Below are 19582 nucleotides of genomic sequence, written 5' to 3'. Positions count from 1 at the left end.
ATCATAGAAAAGTCTAATTCTAGATGGAATAGCCCCTTTTTGTTGGTAGAAAAGCCAGATGGAAGTCTCAGATTTGTATTAGATCTGCGTGAGATTAATAAGGTCACTAAGCCCATTGACTTTCCTCTATGTAACAGAGAAGAGCTCCTGACTAGTCTAGAGTGAGCAAAATACTTTTCAAAACGACCTAAACTCTGGCTATTTCCAGATACCTCTTAGAAAGGAGGACAGACAGTTTTTTGCCTTTACCACTCGATGGCAAAAATACCAACTCTGTCGGCTTCCTCAAGGGGCCAGAAATTCAGCTATGAGCTTCCAATGTCTGATGAACACTGTGCTCTCAGACATGTTAGGAAAGGGAGTCATATGTTTCCAAGATGACCTATTAATTTACACCCCAGACTTAACATCACATGAAGAAATTTTAGATAATGTATTAAATAGACTAAATTTGTCACATCTATCGTTGAAGTGCTCAAAATGTAAATTCTTCATGAGAAAGGTTGAATACCTAGGACATGTTGTCAGTGAGGCTGGAATAATCCCCACTCAAGAAAACATCTCTGCCATTCTGAAAGCGAAAATACCCACCTCTGTGAGACAAGTACAAAGGTATTTAGGAATGGTAAACTTCTATAGAAAATTTATTCCAAATTGTTCTCAAATAATGGAGCCCATAATTAAATTAACTAAAAAGGGGGAAAAGTTCATTTGGGGAAAGGAACAGGAATCTGCTCATAAATCTTTAAATTTAGCATTAACTAGATCTCCTGTCCTCACTCATCCTACTCTTGGAGAACCCTTCTATCTTGCAGCAGATGCCTCGAATAACACCATTGCAGCTGTAATAGAACAAAAGAAGAAAGAAGAGATTAGACCCATTGCTTTCCTAAGTAGAAAACTATCTGCATCAGAAAAAAAATTACTCAGTTATTGAAAAAGAAGCACTAGCTATTGTATATGCCTTAAGGAAATTCAGATACATGTTACTGCGACAAGAAATTTTTTTAAGATCAGACCATAAACCCCTAACCTTCTTATCCACAATGAAGGATAAAAACCAAAGGATTATTCGATGAGCATTAGAATTACAAGAGTTCCAAATACAGATATGTTATATTCCTGGAAAACTTAATGTAGTTGCTGACTACTTATCCAGGGCCTTAGATGATAAAGTAGATGAAGATACCAGTGCGAAAGAAAAGATAATGAACTTGAGAGCCGAGGAAAATGAGGGACAAGAAAACACAAGAAAATCCCCACACCTTCAGAATTGGACCAAATTCTCCATTATAGAAGCACAAAAATTAGATCCAACATGGGGAGAAATATATTGACGAATCAAAAATGGGGAAAGAATCTTGGAGGAACACTCGTTTTTGCAGTCCTTATTTTTGGATGATGATGGCCTCTTGATGGCAAAACATGATATCACCAGAAATTGGAAGAACAAAATAGTAGTTCCTACTGTCATGATTCCTTGGGTGTTATATACCTTTCATGATGCTGATATAGCAGGACACCAAGGGTTCTTTCGGACATGGGGGAGAATTAGAAACAGGTATGTGTGGAAGGGAATGAGATGAGATGTTGAAAGTTATGTGTTTTCTTGTCATCTATGTCAAAGAAAATCAAATTACGGAGGAAAGGCTCCTCTTCAACCTTTCCCTATTCCTAGTCGCCCTTTTCAAGCTTTGGCCATGGACATTATAGGTCCACTCCCTACTACCTCTAAAGGAAACAAGTATATACTTGTTGTAATAGATATGTTCTCTAGGTTTCCTGAAGCCACAGCTATGAAGAATCAAACTGCGCAAACAGTAGCTGACAAGTTGTTCAAAATGATCATTTCAAGATATGGAACCCCCCAAACACTCCTCACTGCTCAAGGTTCAAACTTTACAGCTGAAGTTATGCTTCAATTATGTAAATTACTAAAGATAAAAAAACTTTTCACTACTCCCTATCACCCTCAAGGAAATGGAATGTGTGAAAGGATGAATCGTACGCTGAAACAAACCCTATCCAAACTTGCTGATAATCACTTGTATAATTGGGATAATTTCCTTCCATACACACACCCTTTTTGCCTGTAGGACGGCCCTGCATGCTGCTATAAAAGAAGCCCCTGCTGTAGTTTTATATGGTTTTGAACCACCATTTCCCAGTGACTTCAAGGACACACATGCAAACTCAGGATTCCCAGACATTGATGAGTACCTTAACAATATGATCTCTGAAAACAAAGTTGCATATGACCTAGTAGCAGAAGCCAGTCAAAACAGCTCAATAAAGGCTAGAGCCTATGCAAATAAACTAAGAAACTATAAGGAATTAAAACCTGGAAACTTTGTACTTTTGCGACAAGATCATAGTAATAAGAAAACAGGAAAGTTTGGAAAATGTGCAATAGGACCTTATGAAATTGTTGAAAAGACATCTCCTATCAACTTTCGAATAAGAGAATCTACAGGATTGAAAAGAACTCTGATTGTCCACTCAGACCGATTGAAATTGTTCAAGAAGAGACCTGACAAATTGGTCTGCCTAGGAGAGGCAATATTGGGAAAGGAAAGGAATTATCACAGAAAAAGTAATTACAGAAAGAACACAAATATTACAAAACAGCCAAAACACAGTAGTATCAATGCAGAACATGAATTGAATTCGGAAGAAACGATCCCATACTACAGACATAGAAGACACGCAGAAATTGATAATGATAGTGATAAGAGATTTAATGAGAATGTGAAAGAGAATAAATGCACTAGACATAATAAAGAAACAAGTTTCATTCAAACTAGATACTACTTGAGGAATCGAAAGGGAAATATGTAATCCAATTCTTCCGTGAGGGAGTCTAGTGTGAAAAGAAAAATTTTTCTTATAACAAAAATTTTTTTAAAGAAAGGGTGAGCCTATGTTAAATTGTGAATGAAACTACGTTGTGTAATTTATTTTTTTTCATTCACATTTAACGTTGCTTATTATGTATTAATCATGATTTGTATAAAAAATATTTATTATTCCTTAATTTAGGATTACTATTTAAATATTTATTCTAAACTTAACCTACTATTAATTTATTAAGCAATAATATGTGCAGAATTTATAATAACTAAAATATATAAGATGTAACGAAAAGTATTATTATAATTAATTCTATACGTAATAAAAAGCTGATTAAGTAGCTCAAATATTCTGTTTATTCTTATTTGTGAAAATTTAACGTTATGTAATCACTCATGTAGTAGTAGAGCATTGTATTACATTAGCGAAATGTTTGCATTCATTTGTTGTCATGGAGACGCATGAAATAAACAAGCACGAGTCGAAGAGAGCGTGACCTTCGGACTGAAAGGAGAAGAAAAATGAGACATGATTTTTAATTAGAGAGAAGAGAGGAAGTTTTTGCAGAGCGCAAAGGAAGGTAGGATACAAACAAAGGAAGTAAAAAAAATTATAAGTTCTCTAGGGCAGAAATTCATGAGAATAGTGTTTAGAAGTGAGCCAAAACATAGTGAACCATAAACTTAGTTGCAAGTGAAGTCAGCTGTGTTGTAAAGGAAAATTAATGCCGTAACCGGATAAATAAAGAACTGGACATTCAATGAAAAATTCTGATTAGTTCCAGTTAGTCTAGGATTATGTCTTAATTCTATGGTGCCCTGAGAAGAATTATATTGAAATTAGCTAGTTTGAGAAAAGTAAACAAGGAGAATTATCAATGCCTTATTGATGTGCTTTTTTTTTAGGGTAGTGAAGCGTGACTAACAGTAGTTCAGTTAAATCGTTGGAGAATTTTTATTAATGTGTTCCGCTAACGTAAATAAGTTAATTCATAAGTGTGCTCACAGTTAATTGATGTATTGAAGATTGTATCTGGTAAGAGTAGTCATACTTGTTTGTTTGTTCTAACATTAACATGTCTTCGAAGTTCAAAGTCCGGAATAAGATTGCATGGAATATTGTCTACCTTGATTAGTGTTTCCTGTGAATTTTAAACATTAAGTACAGCTGATAGATATGTGGAGACTGATTAAATAAGAAGTTTCGTTTTATTAACTTGAGTTAAGAAAGCTTGTGATTTTGAAACTGTGAATTGTATGTGAAAGTTTAGAACATTGAATTGGCATGAGTGACTTAGCAAGATGTATTAAGTTGATTGTATTGTTTCATTTTAAAGCAGAATTCTTGCATTTGTCATATATATACAGGGTGTTCGGGATAAATTTGACATATTTATAATTAATTATATTTTTCCGTAAGTTACATGTATTAACACACACTTCTCTTCATTTAAAAGGTTGGACCCTTCTTCATTCATATACAAGATGTCAGAAAGGATGGATAGCTGGAACCCACCTGAATCATGGAAGAGAATAACTTGTATCATGATGATTCGTGCCGGCCATCAAAATAAGGATATTTCGACTGCTGCCCAATGCTCCCTGAATACATTAAAAACAATCAGGCATGAACTAGAGACTTGCAATGGTGACTACGAGGATGTAGCAAGAAGAAAGATCCCTAGCAGACGATCTGATTGCGTTCGTACAGCAGAATTCCTCGCAAATCTGCAGGAACAGGTGTTGAAGATCCCTGGCATTGGAATTCGGGCTTTGTCACGTGAAATGAATGTTGCAGCCTCTACTATGAAGCTTGCACTCAATGAAGACCTCCGCTACTACTCATACAAGCGCCGCAAAGGTCAGCTGCTTACAGAAAAGGCCCGTGAAAAACGTTTGATAAACGCGAAGAAACTTCTAAGCAAAGTGAAACATCCTGCGGAACCACAAACAATCTGGTTCTTTTCCAATGAGAAAAACTTTTGCCAGGATCAAAAACACAACACGCAGAATAACAGATGGCTTGCATACAGTACAAAGGACATTCCTCGTGTAATGCAGACTAAATTTCCCCAAACTGTGATGGTTTTCGGATGTGTATCCTCTGAAGGCAATGTGATGCCTCCGCATTTTTTCCAAGAGGGCCTCAGGTTGACTTCAGATGGCTACGTGGAGTTGCTAAACACTGTAGTCAAGCCCTGGATAGCAAGGGTAGCCAATGGTAGGCCGTATGTATGGCAGCAGGATTCGGCCCCTTGCCACACCTCTGGGAAAAGTCAAAAATGGTTGTCTGAAAATTTCTACGACTTCACCAGTCCAAATGTTTGGCCTCCAAACTCCCCAGACCTTAACCCCATGGATTATTTTGTATGGGGCGCAGTTGAAAAAGACACCAATCGCACTTCCAGTAATACAAAAGCCCAGTTAATGGATAAAATTAAAACAGTTTTTGCGGCCCTTCCCAGGGAGACTGTAGCATCAGCTTGTTCGAGGTTCCGAAGCAGGATTGAAGCTGTGATCGATGCTAATGGTGGTTATTTTGAGTACATCTTGTTGATAGTATTGTAATTAACTCTGCCTGTAATGTTTTTTGTCAATTCATTAAATTTAATAGATACAAAGAAGATTTTCTTTTTCCTTACGAAACTGTCAAATTTATCCCGAACACCCTGTATATATCATATATTAAATGTTTTATTTTGTTAATCTAAATATTGTGTTTGCCTGAATTCCTTTTTATTGCACCGTTCATAAATATTCGAATCTTGCAGGAACCCCGAGTGAAATAGTAAATAATTCGGCCTAAATAAATGAGGAGACTGCTAACTTAATTAAAAATTGATCCTACTATTTTATATAGACTAATCTAAGAATAGGGTGGCGCAGTATAATTATAAATTTCCCTACTTTTGGATCGGTGATCAATTTGCAATTAGTTGTTTTATTGATAAGAGTGACTTGAACCAAGATGGCGGATTTAGAACATAACATGAAAATAGAACGTCACGACACCAGTATGCTGTAGATTCTGCAACCTCCCACGTGTGGGATTATATATGTGCTTGCATGTATATGTGTGTGGGGGGGGGGAGATAGAACAAGAGGCCATTCCTAAAAACTATATAAATAGGATGTGAGCAGAGGAGTGAAGAGCAGGTTCTTTTCTGCCTATTTTCATTGTCTTTTTATTGCTGATTTTCATATCAAATTTACTACAGTTATTCAATTTAGTTAAGGAATCATGAATTCTGTATATATGTGTATTGGATGGTTATTTTCATGTTACAATTGGTTTGGCTGCACTGCTGATAACTCAGTATATGGATTACCTGCTATTTTATTTTTTATAGTACTAATTATAATGTAGAAATTGCAGATAATTAATGGCACTTTTCCAATTCCTGCATGCTATCTTCTAGCAACAAGTGTACTTCCATCCCATCAACAAGATATTTTTCTAGGCTCAGTGATAGATAAAATTCTGCATTTAGCCCACACTGGAGTGTATCAGATTGCTTACAAGTGTGGATTATTGTATTTTGGCCAAACAGGTAGATCAGCAGCCACCTGTTGTGAACATTTAGACTACACTAAGTTGCACGAGACAATTGGGACTTGCAGAGCATGCACCACCACCAGACATAGTGTTCTTTGGAATAAAATTAAGGTTCACCATAAAAGTGCTAATCTCCTGGAACGTCTATGCAAAGAGAGTTGTAAGATCTTGCTACATTGACTAAACATAAATAGAAATGATGACCTTAAATTATCTCCCTTATTATTATTATCATTATTAACGTCTTACCTCCATGGAGTCAGAAACTCACTGTGGGAGTCGCACACTATCACAAACAAAGCTCATCCAACTGCACATTAAACTGATTCAATGTGTTATACATTCACAACACACCCAGGCAGTGCATTCCACTCATCAACCACTTTCCACGTAAAGAACCTGATCGTCACTCCTCTGTTCACATCCTATTTATGCAGTTTCCAGGAATGGCCTCTTGTTCTATCTTCCTCTACTATTCTATGAAAAATCTCTTCCATGTCAACCTGATAATAATCCCTGCATAGCTTATGTCTCAATCATATCCTCACTCCACCTCCTCCTCCTATTCATGAGGCTTTGAGATTTACATTCTCTCAATCTGACCTCATACTCCACATTACAAAGATCACTGACCACCTTTGTGAATATTCTCTGGACCCTTTATAATATATTCTTATCTCCATGAAAACCCGATAACCAAATCTGTGCACAATAATCTATATGAGGCCTGATTAAGGCCTTAATCAGGCCTCTGATTCTTCCATGGGAGATCACAGGGGAACCAGAGGTCATCCCTGGAAGCTGTATAAGGAGGGTGTGAGCAGGGGAGTGAGAAGCAGGTTTTTTTTTTTCTTTTTTTTCATGCAGAGTTGGTTGTGAATGATTGGAATGCCTTGCCTGAGAGTGTGGTGTCTGCAGAGAATTTGAGCGTGTGTTTAAGGCACGATATGATGAGCTGTGTGTATGACAAAAGGACTTCCTAAATGAGTTTTTGACTCCATGGGGTCTTCGGATAATAATATATAAATTTTTTTATACAATGACTTCATAACCTCTCTATTTTTGCATGTCCGGCTCTTCTGCATCACTGCCGTTATCTGATGTGATGTCTTCACAAATTGTGCAATGTGGCCCCTGAATTTCAGGTCCTTGTCCACCACCACCACTCCCAGATCTCTCATATCTCCTTTAAAATTTCCCCACCAAGTGTATACTTTGTATCCCATCGTAGCTTACCAAATTTTAAAATCTTACACTTTGCAACATTGAACTGACAGTTTCACTTACAAGCCATTCATGCAATCTATTCAAGTCCTCCTGTAAAAGGTATAACATCTGCTTGACTCTGCATCGCTCTCCCCAGTCTTGCATCATCTGCAAACAGCTACATATCACCAATTAAACCCATCCCAATATCATTAATATACAAAGTGAACAACAGTGGTCCCAAAACTGACCCCTGCAGCACACCACTGGTGACCTTCCCATTTTGGGATACTGTCCCCCCATATGCAATTTTCTGATACCTATCTGACAGACAGTCACCAATCCGACTCAGAAGTCTGTTATCCAATCCCATCCATTTCAATTTATTTTAACAGCTTTGTGTGACAGTCTATCAAAAGCTTTTGCGAAATCTATGGATATCACTGTATATGCATTTCCCTTGTCCAAGACATTTGTCACTTTGTTATGGTTCATAAGTAAGTTAGTAAAACATGATCTCCCTTTAACAAATCTGTACTTGCTTTGTGTTTACAAAGCAAGCTGGGTTCACTGCTTCATGAGGTTCCCACCAAATTCTCTACCTACCACTGGCACAGAACAATGTGTACCATAACTTGTTGGATCATGACTTTTCTCAGTTTTCCAGTGTCCATCCATAGTGTTCCTGACACTACTGTAGACAAATTTTCCAGTTCTTTGCAGAAATCAGTAGTTTCCATATAAGCATATGAATGCCAGTACCAATCCTCTTCAATTTCCTGCACATAGTTCAGTGGGATATGGATTGGGAATGGCCTTCATTAAATGCTTTGGTCAATTGTTGCACACAGGAAGTTCTATTTGTCCATGCAAGCCTTCTTAGACTATGGTGATCTTGTTCTGACAGAGGACCACAGTTATGGCTCTTATACGGGAGCAGGCTGGGTCTAGTGGTTACTTCTGTTACATAGATGTATAATTAAGGACCACTTACGCTATCCTGTTCTTTTGCCAGCCTGGCTGGCCAGTGGTTAGCGTGTCGGCTCTCCAGTCAAGAGGCTGTGGGTTTGAATCCCACACTTGGCATGGATGTTTGTGATTGTCTGTGGAAATACCAGTGGTGGTGGTCGGCAGTAGATGGCGTTGGTGTAGTTGCCGTCAGTTGATGGATTGTGAGTGTTGGAAGCAGAGTTGTAGAGTAGATGCCCTTCCTTGATGAGTCTTTGGACTTCCTGGAGGTGACAAAATAATAATAATAATAATAATACAAGCAATATAAGTTATTTTTCCACTGATTAAACAGCTGGGATAGCTCACCTTTTGAAAAACCAGTCAGCTCTGCTGTTTTCCAAATTATGACTCCAGCCTGACAGGCATCCAGAATAAGCCATTTATGGAACTTCAAAAGATTATTTGTTTTTCCCAATGTGATCAACACTATTGATGATTACTAACCAGCAGCCTAGTTGCCTAGAACATATGGTGATGCACATGACCAAGTATTTTGCATACATGCTGTATAAGTGACAGTTATGTACATTGCATACAGTGACCAGTATTTGTATATACACACTATAGGTTCATATGAAATTCAGTTATGATATCAACAAGAAATTTTGATTCTTGAAAAAAACTGGAAAGTGATAAGGCTATATTTTTTTTTTCAACATGCTAGACATGTGGAAATTATCAGTCTCGCCTACTTTTGTTTCATGGCAAGTCCCCCTCCCCCCACAAAAAAATCAGTTTGTTGCTCACTAAAAGGTATAAAAATGAAATGTTATATTGCAGAAGTAGAAACAGCTAAAGAAATAATGAATATATGTATATATAAACAGGTAATTGTTCAAGTCAATCAATAAATATACAAATATTTAAAAAGTAAAAACAACCAACTGTTCAAGTCATTTCCATGCAATATTAAAATTGTATCATATGCTTATACAATATGTATACTTACTTGAAGAAAACTAGTGGCCAATTTTTCCGCATGGATTATATCTTTAAGTCTTGGAAATGTTGCAGACAAGGGCTGTGGTTTGTGTGTTCCAAACTTTTCTAATCATAAAAAATTACAGATAATTAAAGAAATTCAGATATTATGGATATATCCTCATTTCACACTTAAATAACTGAAATTATTATTATTATTATTATTATCTATCTCCTTGGTTCCCTGGAGATATCAGATACCAAACCAGCTGTCATACCTTCCCTTAAATATATTCACACTGGATGCACTCACTACCCCTAAAGGCAACCTACCCATTCATTCCCTGCTCTGTGAGAGAAAAACCTAGCTCTTACCCCTTTTTTGACTGCGAAGAAACTTAACTTCCATGGATGCCACTGTGTTCTCTCTCCACCTTCTATATAACAAAAAATTTCATCAGACGATATCCTATAACACCCATTCAAAAGTTTACAGACCTCTATCATATCATCCCTCTTTCTCCTGTTAACCAGAGTCTGTAATCCACATACTCACAATCTGTCTTCATAATCTAGATATAATCTTTGTAACTCTTTGTGAGAAAGGTGGATGCTCCAAGAGGAGGTGAGAGAATGTGTAGGCAGGAAAGTAATGGGATGATCAGGGATCAAAAGGAAACAGATGGAATTGCAAAGGGTTCTAAAATGAAGAAGCAGAAAGGGAAATGGCCCCAGTCCAGCATGGAGAGATCACATCGAGTGAGTGGTATCAGTGGAACTAGCTGTAGATCCAGAAATGAGTTGTTGTGTTTGTATACCAATGCTAGAAGTATAAGAAACAAGGCGGATGAAATGGTTGCACTAATTGCGTCTGTGCACCCAGAGATTGTCGGAATAAGTGAGACATGGTTAGATGAGGATGACATCCTGACAGGAATAGAGATGGAAAGGTATGATGTGTTTTGTGAGGATAGAAGGGGTAAAAAGGGAGGGGGAGTGCTATTGATGATAGAGAAAGAGTTATGTCCATACAAGGTAGAGATGCAAGAGGGAAATGGGGCCAGTGGTTTTGAGGCAGTATGGTGTGAGATAGAGGTGAATAGAATCAAATACTTGGTGGGATGTTGTTATAGACCTGGTAATGTGGATGGTGGTGATAGTGAAATGTATAGTCAAATAAGTCAAGCAAATAAGAAAAGGTTGATTATTATGGGTGATTTTAATTATGGCAATATAGACTGGAATGAAGAGATAGCAACTGGAAGTAAAGAAAATGAGTTTCTTGAGTTTTTGAGGGATAACTACCTCAGACAGTATGTAACAGAGGGCACAAGAGGATTAAGGGTCTTGGATTTGGTCATCTCATTGGAGGATGTAATTATCAATGAGGTATCAAATCATCCACCAATTGGTGAAAGTGACCATGAGGTGATTACTTGGGTGGTTGCCAGCAGTGCAAGGACCCCTGTGAAAAAAGGGTATATGTGGAACTACAAGGGGGGTGATTATGAAGAGCTCAGGAGACAGCTTGCAGGTGTAGCATGGAATGAGGAGTTAGCTGGAAAAGAGATCAATGCAGCTTGGGGGATTTTCAAAAAATATTTAGTGGATGCAATGTTTAAATGTATACCACGGGTGAGAAGGTTAAATAAGTTAGGTGTGAGATGGATGAATAAAGAGATTAAGCATGCAATACAGAGAAAAAGGGCATTGTGGAGGCAGCATAAGAGAAGTGGAAGTAACCAATTTCATGAGTTCTACAAAGACCAGGCAAGGAGAGTGACTTGGTTGGTGAGAGTAGCTAAAGAGAGGTATGAACAGCAGTTAGCTAATGAAGCTAAAAAGAATCCTAGGGAGTTCTTTCGATATGTAGCCAGCAAAAGAAAGAATGATTATGGAAGGATGACATTGATTGGAGGAAATGGTATAAAGACAGCTGTTGCAGAATGTGTGGTGGAGATACTTAATGAGCAGTTCATAAAGATCTTTCAATCTTGTGAATGTGACTTCATGGAGAGATTAAGAGCAGTTGATGATGGGGAGGAGAGACTGACTGTAAGTGAGCAAGAGGTGTTTGGGGAGTTGAGTAAACTAGATGTAAATAAGGCTGTGGGACTTGATAATATATCACCGCGTATTCTGAAGGAATGTGCCAGAGAGTTGACACCTGCCTTGACATATTTTTTTAATACGAGTCTTGCACTTGGTCAAGTCCCTAAAGAGTGGAAGGAGGGCAAGATTGTGCCACTTCATAAAGGAGGTGATCGAACTCAAGCATCAAACTATAGGCCTATCTGTGTGTCAGGTGTTGTGGTTAAGTTGTTGGAGAAGCTTGTGAGAACTAGGATCCAGAGTTGGGTTGACAACAATGGTATAATCTTTGATGGACAGCATGGATTTGCTAAAGGAAGGTCGTGTTTTAGTAATCTACTTACTTATTACAATAAAGTGACTGCTTCCTTGGACAGAGGAGAAGGATACACAGTAATATACTTGGATTTTGCAAAAGCTTTTGATAGAGTACCTCATGATAAGTTGACAGTCAAACTAGAGCAGATGGGGTTGGATATTAGATTAGTGCATTGGATTGGAGACTGGCTATCTGATAGGTATCAACAAGTTGTGTATGGGGGTGCAATATCCAGGAAAAGGAAAGTCACTAGTGGAGTGCCTCAGGGATCTGTTTTAGGGCCATTACTATTTAACTTGTATATTAATGATATTGGCGAAGACTTGGATGGAGATATTCAGTTGTTTGCAGATGATGCAAAGTTGGGACGAACCATAAAGAGTAGTGAAGATGTTGTGGCCTTGCAAGAAGACTTGAATAAATTGAGTGATTGGGCAAGCAAATGGGGATGTGAGTTCAATGTTGCAAAATGTAAGGTTTTAAAATTTGGAAAACAAAGATGGGATGCAGAATTTCTGCTTGGTGAGAATATACTGTTGGAAGTAGAGGAAATAAGAGATCTGGGAGTGATAGTGGATAAGGATCTAAAATTTAGGGGACACATCGCCAAAATTGTGAAGACAACACAAAGACTTCTGGGAATGATGAGGAGGACACTGACGTGTAGAAGTAAGGAGATTCTTGTTCCATTGTATAAGGCTTTGATTAGGCCACACATGGACTATTGTGCCCAGATTTGGTCACCTGGTTTTCAGAAGGATGAAGAGATGTTGGAAAGGGTCCAAAGGCGACTGACTAAGGTAGTCTCTGACCTCTGGAATGTCGAGTATGAGGAAAGATTGAAAAGATGTAATTTGCAGAGTCTAGTGGAGAGAAGGAAGAGGGGAGATATGATAGAGACCTACAAGTTGGTAAGGGGTTGTTATAGGATCAATGGTGGAGAAGTTCTACAGAGAATAGTGGGAGATCAGGGGAGAACCAGAGGTCATACCTGGAAACTGTATAAAGAGGGTGTGAGTAGGGGAGTGAGAGGCAGGTTTTTTTCGTGCAGAGTTGTGAATGATTGGAATGCCTTGCCTGAGAGTGTGGTGTCTGCAGGGAGTTTGAATGTGTTTAAGACCCGGTATGATGAGATGTGTGTGAGATAAAAGGACCTCCTAGATGAGTCTTTGACTCCATGAGGTCTTGTTTAATAATAATAATAATAATAACTCCTCTTTGCAACCTTTCCACAGCTTCTTTATCCCCTTCGAATCTGGGAGACCAAATCTGCACACAATAATCCAGGTGTGGTCTTATCAAAGTCTTATAAAGAGGCAAAATGACTTCCTTATCCTTACATGTCAAGGTTTGCTTCAACATCGCAATTATCCTCTGAGTTGTATTCGCAACTGTTGCTATGTAACCTTTGAAGTTCAAATTCCTATCCACCAGTATGCCACGATCCCTTGCCTCCTCAGTTTCTTGTAACACAACCCTGCTAATATGCCACTGGAAATCTCATCATGCCAAAGTGCATAACTTTACACTTATCAACATTAAACTGATGGCCATTTTCGTTTGCCCAAATTTCCAGCCTATTCAAATCATTTTGTAAGTGCTGATATTCAGCACTTACAAAATGTGAATAAGTACAAACAAGAAGAGAATGTTATGAATAAGAAGCTAACTGCAAAAGAACTTGAGATAGTTTTCAATCACACTGAGCATGATAAGGAAATTTTGTTTGATGCTGATCCTGATATGGAACAAAGCTTTGAAATCCACCAAAATCTTGATAAAGTGATCATCACCAGCTATCAAAATTGCATCATAAGATGAAAAAGTTGAGCACAATTCAAACATCTTTACTTAATTTTTTTGTAAAAAAGTAGCTCAATCAAATGTTTAGACATCAAATAAAAATTTAAGGAATTGATTTTTATTAACTTTGATGATTTTATCCTCATAATTTTTTATCCTTATAATTTTTAATTATAAAAAATTACAGTATAAACTATATTAGAGCTTATTACTGTAATATTTTTTTCCAAATTTATGCTAACTGATGGATGAATTATAATTATTCCTATTGTTTATTGTATTCGCTTAACGTGCATTAATTGATGGATTAATTAATTGTGAGTGAGGTCTTCCTGTATGAAGAGAGGTGTATACATAACAAAATAAATATATAATCCCCTATTATATCAGCATTTAAAAGAGTTTCAGTTGCTTGGAACATCCTAAACCATCATTTTCCTAACCTCTTTAGGAATGACATTTTGGATGCTGTAATGTATTACAGAAATTTCTAGAATGCTAAGCTTTCCTTTGGCATATATATATACTTCCCATCAATTAAATAAGTGCAGGAAAGGAACAGAAATCATGGTAGATGTTTAATGGAATGAAAATAAGAACAAGGAATGAATTAAACAAATTAACATTTAACTACCTAAATGGCCACATGTATATGTGGCCATTTAGGCATTTAAATATAAAGAAAGTTGTGAAGCCCACATTCACAGTTCAAACCTCAACAAAAAGAACTGCCTTAAACTTTCCCAATTTGGGGAAGTCTTCCTCATTCCTGTGTTTCTTAAAATTTTAATTATTTTTTATTTCTTTGAATTTTAATAATTGTAGATGGAGTTATCCTACTACAGTTGATGGTATAAATTTTCACTCATTTGCAAATTTAAGTGTTGTTCTTATTCTATTTATCTCTTTTCAACTGTATTGACAATGGCTAGGCAACCTAGCCAAACATTCTACATAAATTCTACAAAAATAATTTTTCCAAATGTAAGTGTAATTCCGTTACTCAATAACATTTTATCATTATATCTTCTGCTTACATTTTGATATTTAGATCTAATTATTATTATTATTATTGCACCCTCCATGGCAGACTCATCATGGGAGAATTATTCAACTGATGACATATTTATCATACCGGATCTAAAAATTCTTAATACTACTTGTACTAACAACACATTCAGTTGTATTCCATTCACTGACAATTCTCCATGTAAAAAATCTACTCCTCACATCACCCTCTGCAATCCACATTTCTTCAACCTCTCTCTCTCTCTCCGCATCCAGCATTCCAAAGTCCAGATATTGTCTTACAGCTTTGCTTTATATTGCTACTCATCCACTTAATCCCCACTTGGTTTATCGTCCTGATCCTGGGTATGATACTTCCCTCAAATAACTCCTGATCATTTTCCATGCACCAGTGACGTTTTTGTAGTTTGTTATGCCATGGAACTACTCCAAGCTACCTCCTAAGTTTGCTGGCTTTGTCCACGTATGTTCCCTTCTTAACTAATAACTTTGTGATTAGCAACCTGCCAGGAAAAGACTGCATGGTCACCATCTCCAATCAGGGCAGCTACCTTTGTTATGGATACATCTTCTGATGCTGTTATCAGATCTAGCATTTTCACACTAGGTCCCACCCATCACGTGCTGTTTTAAGTAATTACACCTTAGTATAAATGCCATTTATAAGTATATTTATTTAAGTATAAATTTCATTTATGCCATTGCCAACTTTTGATTTGTCCTTTCCTCTCTTCAATCTATTTCCCAATAGTTGAAGTCCTGCATTCATTATGCTAATCTACTGATGCGTGGCATTCACATCTTTCTCTACACACACACACATACCTCTGTTCTATAGCAGCAGCCAACAATATATTTTGTGCCCTGTACTTCATACCAGATAGTCACAAGTGAGCCATCTTCCTCAGTCCTAAAATCCTCTTTCATTTTTGTCTTTGCTTTTGTTGTAATTCTTCAGTTATTATCAATAGTATACCCCCACCCTTCCTATTTCATCTATCTTCCCTAAAAATGCACCACCCCTTACATTCTATCCCTATATTATGTTGTCAAATAAATCACTCATACCAATAATTTTTAGCTAAGTTGAGTTGACCAATGCCAAAACCTCTTCCTTTATTTCCAATGCTACTGGCATTCATATACATGAATTGCCCATGAACTCCAAAACTATTCAGATCCAATCTACAGTATTAGTCATGTGCAAGTGTTTTCATCCATCAGATTCACTCCAGACTTCTATAAATTGCACACCATTTCTGCACAATCTTCTCACTGACTCATTCACAATCATGGCCCTTCTCAATTCATTCATATCATACTGTAGCAGCTCACAATCTTTACTCTCTCTCTCTCTCTCTCTCTCTCTTTCTCTCTCACTCACTCTTCTTACCCTACCCCAACATCAAGCAACTCTTTCATATCTTCTCTCACTGCAGATTTTTCACCTATCAAATCATTCAATGCCTGCCAAAGCAATTAAATGTTTTATTTTCTCTCTGCATACCAGCTGATTTACTGAAATGCTTAATCTCTGCACCTGAGTAATATGCTTTCATCATGTTCTCACCAAGTACGCCTCTGATCACAGAATCTCCATGCAATGTCCTCTCCTTCTTCCCCCAGTTTTTAGCTCTTGCATTCTCTCCTCCCACTCACGTTTCCTTTCATTCTTTTCCCTTCTGCTTCGCATGCCAGTGTTGCTATGTTATTGTTGTTATGAAGTTGCTCAAACTTATGTTTGTTTGTTTTTTTCCCTGTAAAGAGCTGTACTTCTCCATTCATTACAACCAATTACTTCTTTCATCATTTTATTCATATTTTATCCACTATCACTCACTTCTTGAACTAAATAGTTTAAAATAAACAAAAAAAAAAGCAGAGTAAGTTTAAATCCTCCATAGTGCATCACCACAAATTTGCATTCTATGGTGATCATCAAATGCAATAATAATGATAAAAATAATTATAATATACTGAGGAGGTTCTAAACTTAATACTAATTATTATTATTCTAAGACCCCTATGGAGTAAAAGACTCATCTAGGAGGTCCTTTTATCATCACACAGCTCATCATACCATGCCTTAAACACACTCAAATTCTCTGCAGACACCACACTCTCAGGCAAGGCAATCCAATCATTCACAACTCTACAAACAAAAAACCTGCTTCTCACTCCCCTGCTCACACCCTCCTTATACAGCTTCCAGGGATGACCTCTGGTTCTCCCCTGATCTCTTACCATTTTCTGTAAAACCTCTTCAACATTGATCCTATAACAATCCCTTACTAACTTGCAGGCCTCTATCATATCATCCCCTTTTCCTCCTATCCACCAGACTCTGTAAATTTCATCTTCTCAATCTTTATTCATATTCAACATTCCAGAGATCAGAAATTACCTTAGTCAGTCAGTCATCTCTGGACCCTTTCCAACATCTCTTCATCCTTTTGAAAACCAGGTGACGAAATCTGTGCACAGAAGTCCATGTATGGCCTAATTGGAGACTTATACAATGGAACAAGAATCTGCTTATTTCTACAAGTCAGTGTCCTTTGCATCATTACCAGAATTCATTGTGTTGTCCTCACAATTTTGGGAATGTGTCCCCTAAATTTCAGATCCTTATTCACTATCACCCGAAGATCTCTTATTTCCTCCACTTCCAACAATATATCCCCACCAAGCATAAATTCTACATCTCATCTTTGTGTCCCAAATTTGCCAGCAAAGGTTGGTTGATTGGTAGAGCCTCTGCTACTAATGGCTCACGCAAAAAGCTAAGCAAGTTTGAGCATGGTTAGTACTTGGAAGGGGATCAATTGTTCGATGCTGTTGGCACACTCTCCCTCGATGAGTCTTTGGACTCTCTGGAGGTGTCAAATAATAATAATAATAATAATAAATTTTAAAACCTTACATTTTGCAACATTCACTCAATCTATTCAAGTCTTCTTGTAAGGTCACAACATCTTCTATACTCTTCACGGTTTGTCCCAACTTTGCATCATCTGCAAACAACTAAATATCTCCATCCAAATCTTTGCCAATATCATTAACATATAGGTTAAACAGCAATGCCACCTAAAACAGACTCCTAAGCCATACCACATAATCATGAATAATGGTACAGAATGTAGTACAGGATCATTTTAATGAAAGGCATTAATTATCATTATTACTTAATTGTCATAGAATGAAGACTTATTTCAAGAATCTTCCTATTCCTATCACTCTTACTCAACACCTGGGAATGATTTTTTTCTCCTATTTACCAAGCTTTGTAGCTTCAATTCCTAGAGTTTATTTTTCCAGATAACATAATGCAGTATATTATTTTAGTTACACATCCATGAACATCTATCAGAATCCTCCTCTCTCCACACACACACCACCACCATGACACACCTCTAATCAAGATATGTCCTTATGTAATAAGATAATTACTTTCCTGTTTGCTTTTAGCAGTGTACCTTATTTCACTAATCCTCTGCACTAGCACTGATACTTTTCAATGTGTCTTCTGCCTCTTTAGCTCATTATATGTTGCATCAGATGTTTGTATAACTGTTTCACCAACATAACGCAGGACTTTCTGCCTCTTTAATTCCCGCCATATGTTCTTAAGCTGGCAAAAGTGCACTGATATTCATTTTTATCTTCCCAATATCACTTTATTTAAATCTTCTGAGAGAGAGATTCTGGATTTATCCCTTATAAATCTACAAAGTTTATTCCTCAGACTTTTCCTTACCATTAAACAAACTAACTCCCTTAAATTTTTTGTAATTAATATATTACAATATTATCTTCCCAATATCACTTTATTTAAATCTTCTGAGAGAGAGATTCTGGATTTATCCCTTATAAATCTACAAAGTTTATTCCTCAGACTTTTCCTTACCATTAAACAAACTAACTCCCTTAAATTTTTTGTAATTAATATATAATATAAATTTCGAGTTAATGGTCACAAAATTTATTCCACTTGTCATTATTTTTTTAATTTTGATATCCATATGAATTCTTATATTGATGAAGATCAAAGGTTTTAATTTAATTTGATTTAAGAATTTAAATTCTTTCATTGATAAGATGTATTTTTTCATTCTTAAACTGATAAAATAGTTTACCATTGGCCTTTACATTGTAAAGCCAGTCATAAAATATACAAGGATTATGCTTACTGTCAAAATAAACGGTTCTGTAAAAATTATTCTTTACTTACAGCTAAGCTGAAATGATTTTTTTTTGTTAGTACGCCTTCATGCATGAAAAGTTACGTTTTCAATGTGCAAACAGATAGAGACAAAGAGACCACTGCACGATGCTCTCTAGCTAGGTGTAATCTGACTTCTGGGCATTCCTTACTCTAAGATATATTTTCGTAAATTTATTACAAATATATTTTATAATTAATTAGGTTTGGTAAAGGTATTCAGTGGTTTTCTGACAATGTCACACTGCCCTCCAGGAGGATCTGAAGCAACTTGGAAGCAAAAGTAGATGAGTAAGATAAAATAGTTTACTGTTCAATAGTTCAATGTAGTTATTATTATTATTATTATTATTTGTCACCTCCAGGGAGTCCAAAGACTCATCGAGGGAGGGCATCTACTCTACAACTCTGCTTCCACCACTCACAATCCACCAACTGACCGCAACTACACCAACGCCATCTACCGCCAACCACCACCACTAGTATTTCCACAGACAAATCACAAACATCCATGCCCACTGTGGGATTTGAACCCGCAGCCTCTTGACTGGAGAGCGGACATACTAACCACTTGG

The 19582-nt window shown here is 36.9% G+C and overlaps 1 protein-coding gene across 1 annotated transcript in view; it reads right to left on the bottom strand.

The window, feature by feature from the left end:
* Window positions 1-19582, bottom strand: part of LOC150093138 (cyclin-dependent kinase 14-like) — a 188736-nt gene that overhangs the window by 59772 nt on the left and 109382 nt on the right. The window contains exon 12 of the mRNA XM_090414160.1: window positions 9572-9669. Within this exon, the coding sequence (XP_090270286.1) occupies window positions 9572-9669 (98 nt within the window). The remainder of the gene's footprint in view (window positions 1-9571; window positions 9670-19582) is intronic.

Source organism: Typopeltis vanoorti, chromosome 24 (genome assembly GCF_054136105.1).
Source record: "Typopeltis vanoorti isolate ZY-2024b chromosome 24, IOZ_Tvanoo_1.0, whole genome shotgun sequence".
Classification (NCBI taxonomy): Eukaryota; Metazoa; Arthropoda; class Arachnida; order Uropygi; family Thelyphonidae; genus Typopeltis; species Typopeltis vanoorti.
This window is presented reverse-complemented; position numbering and strand designations above follow the sequence as displayed.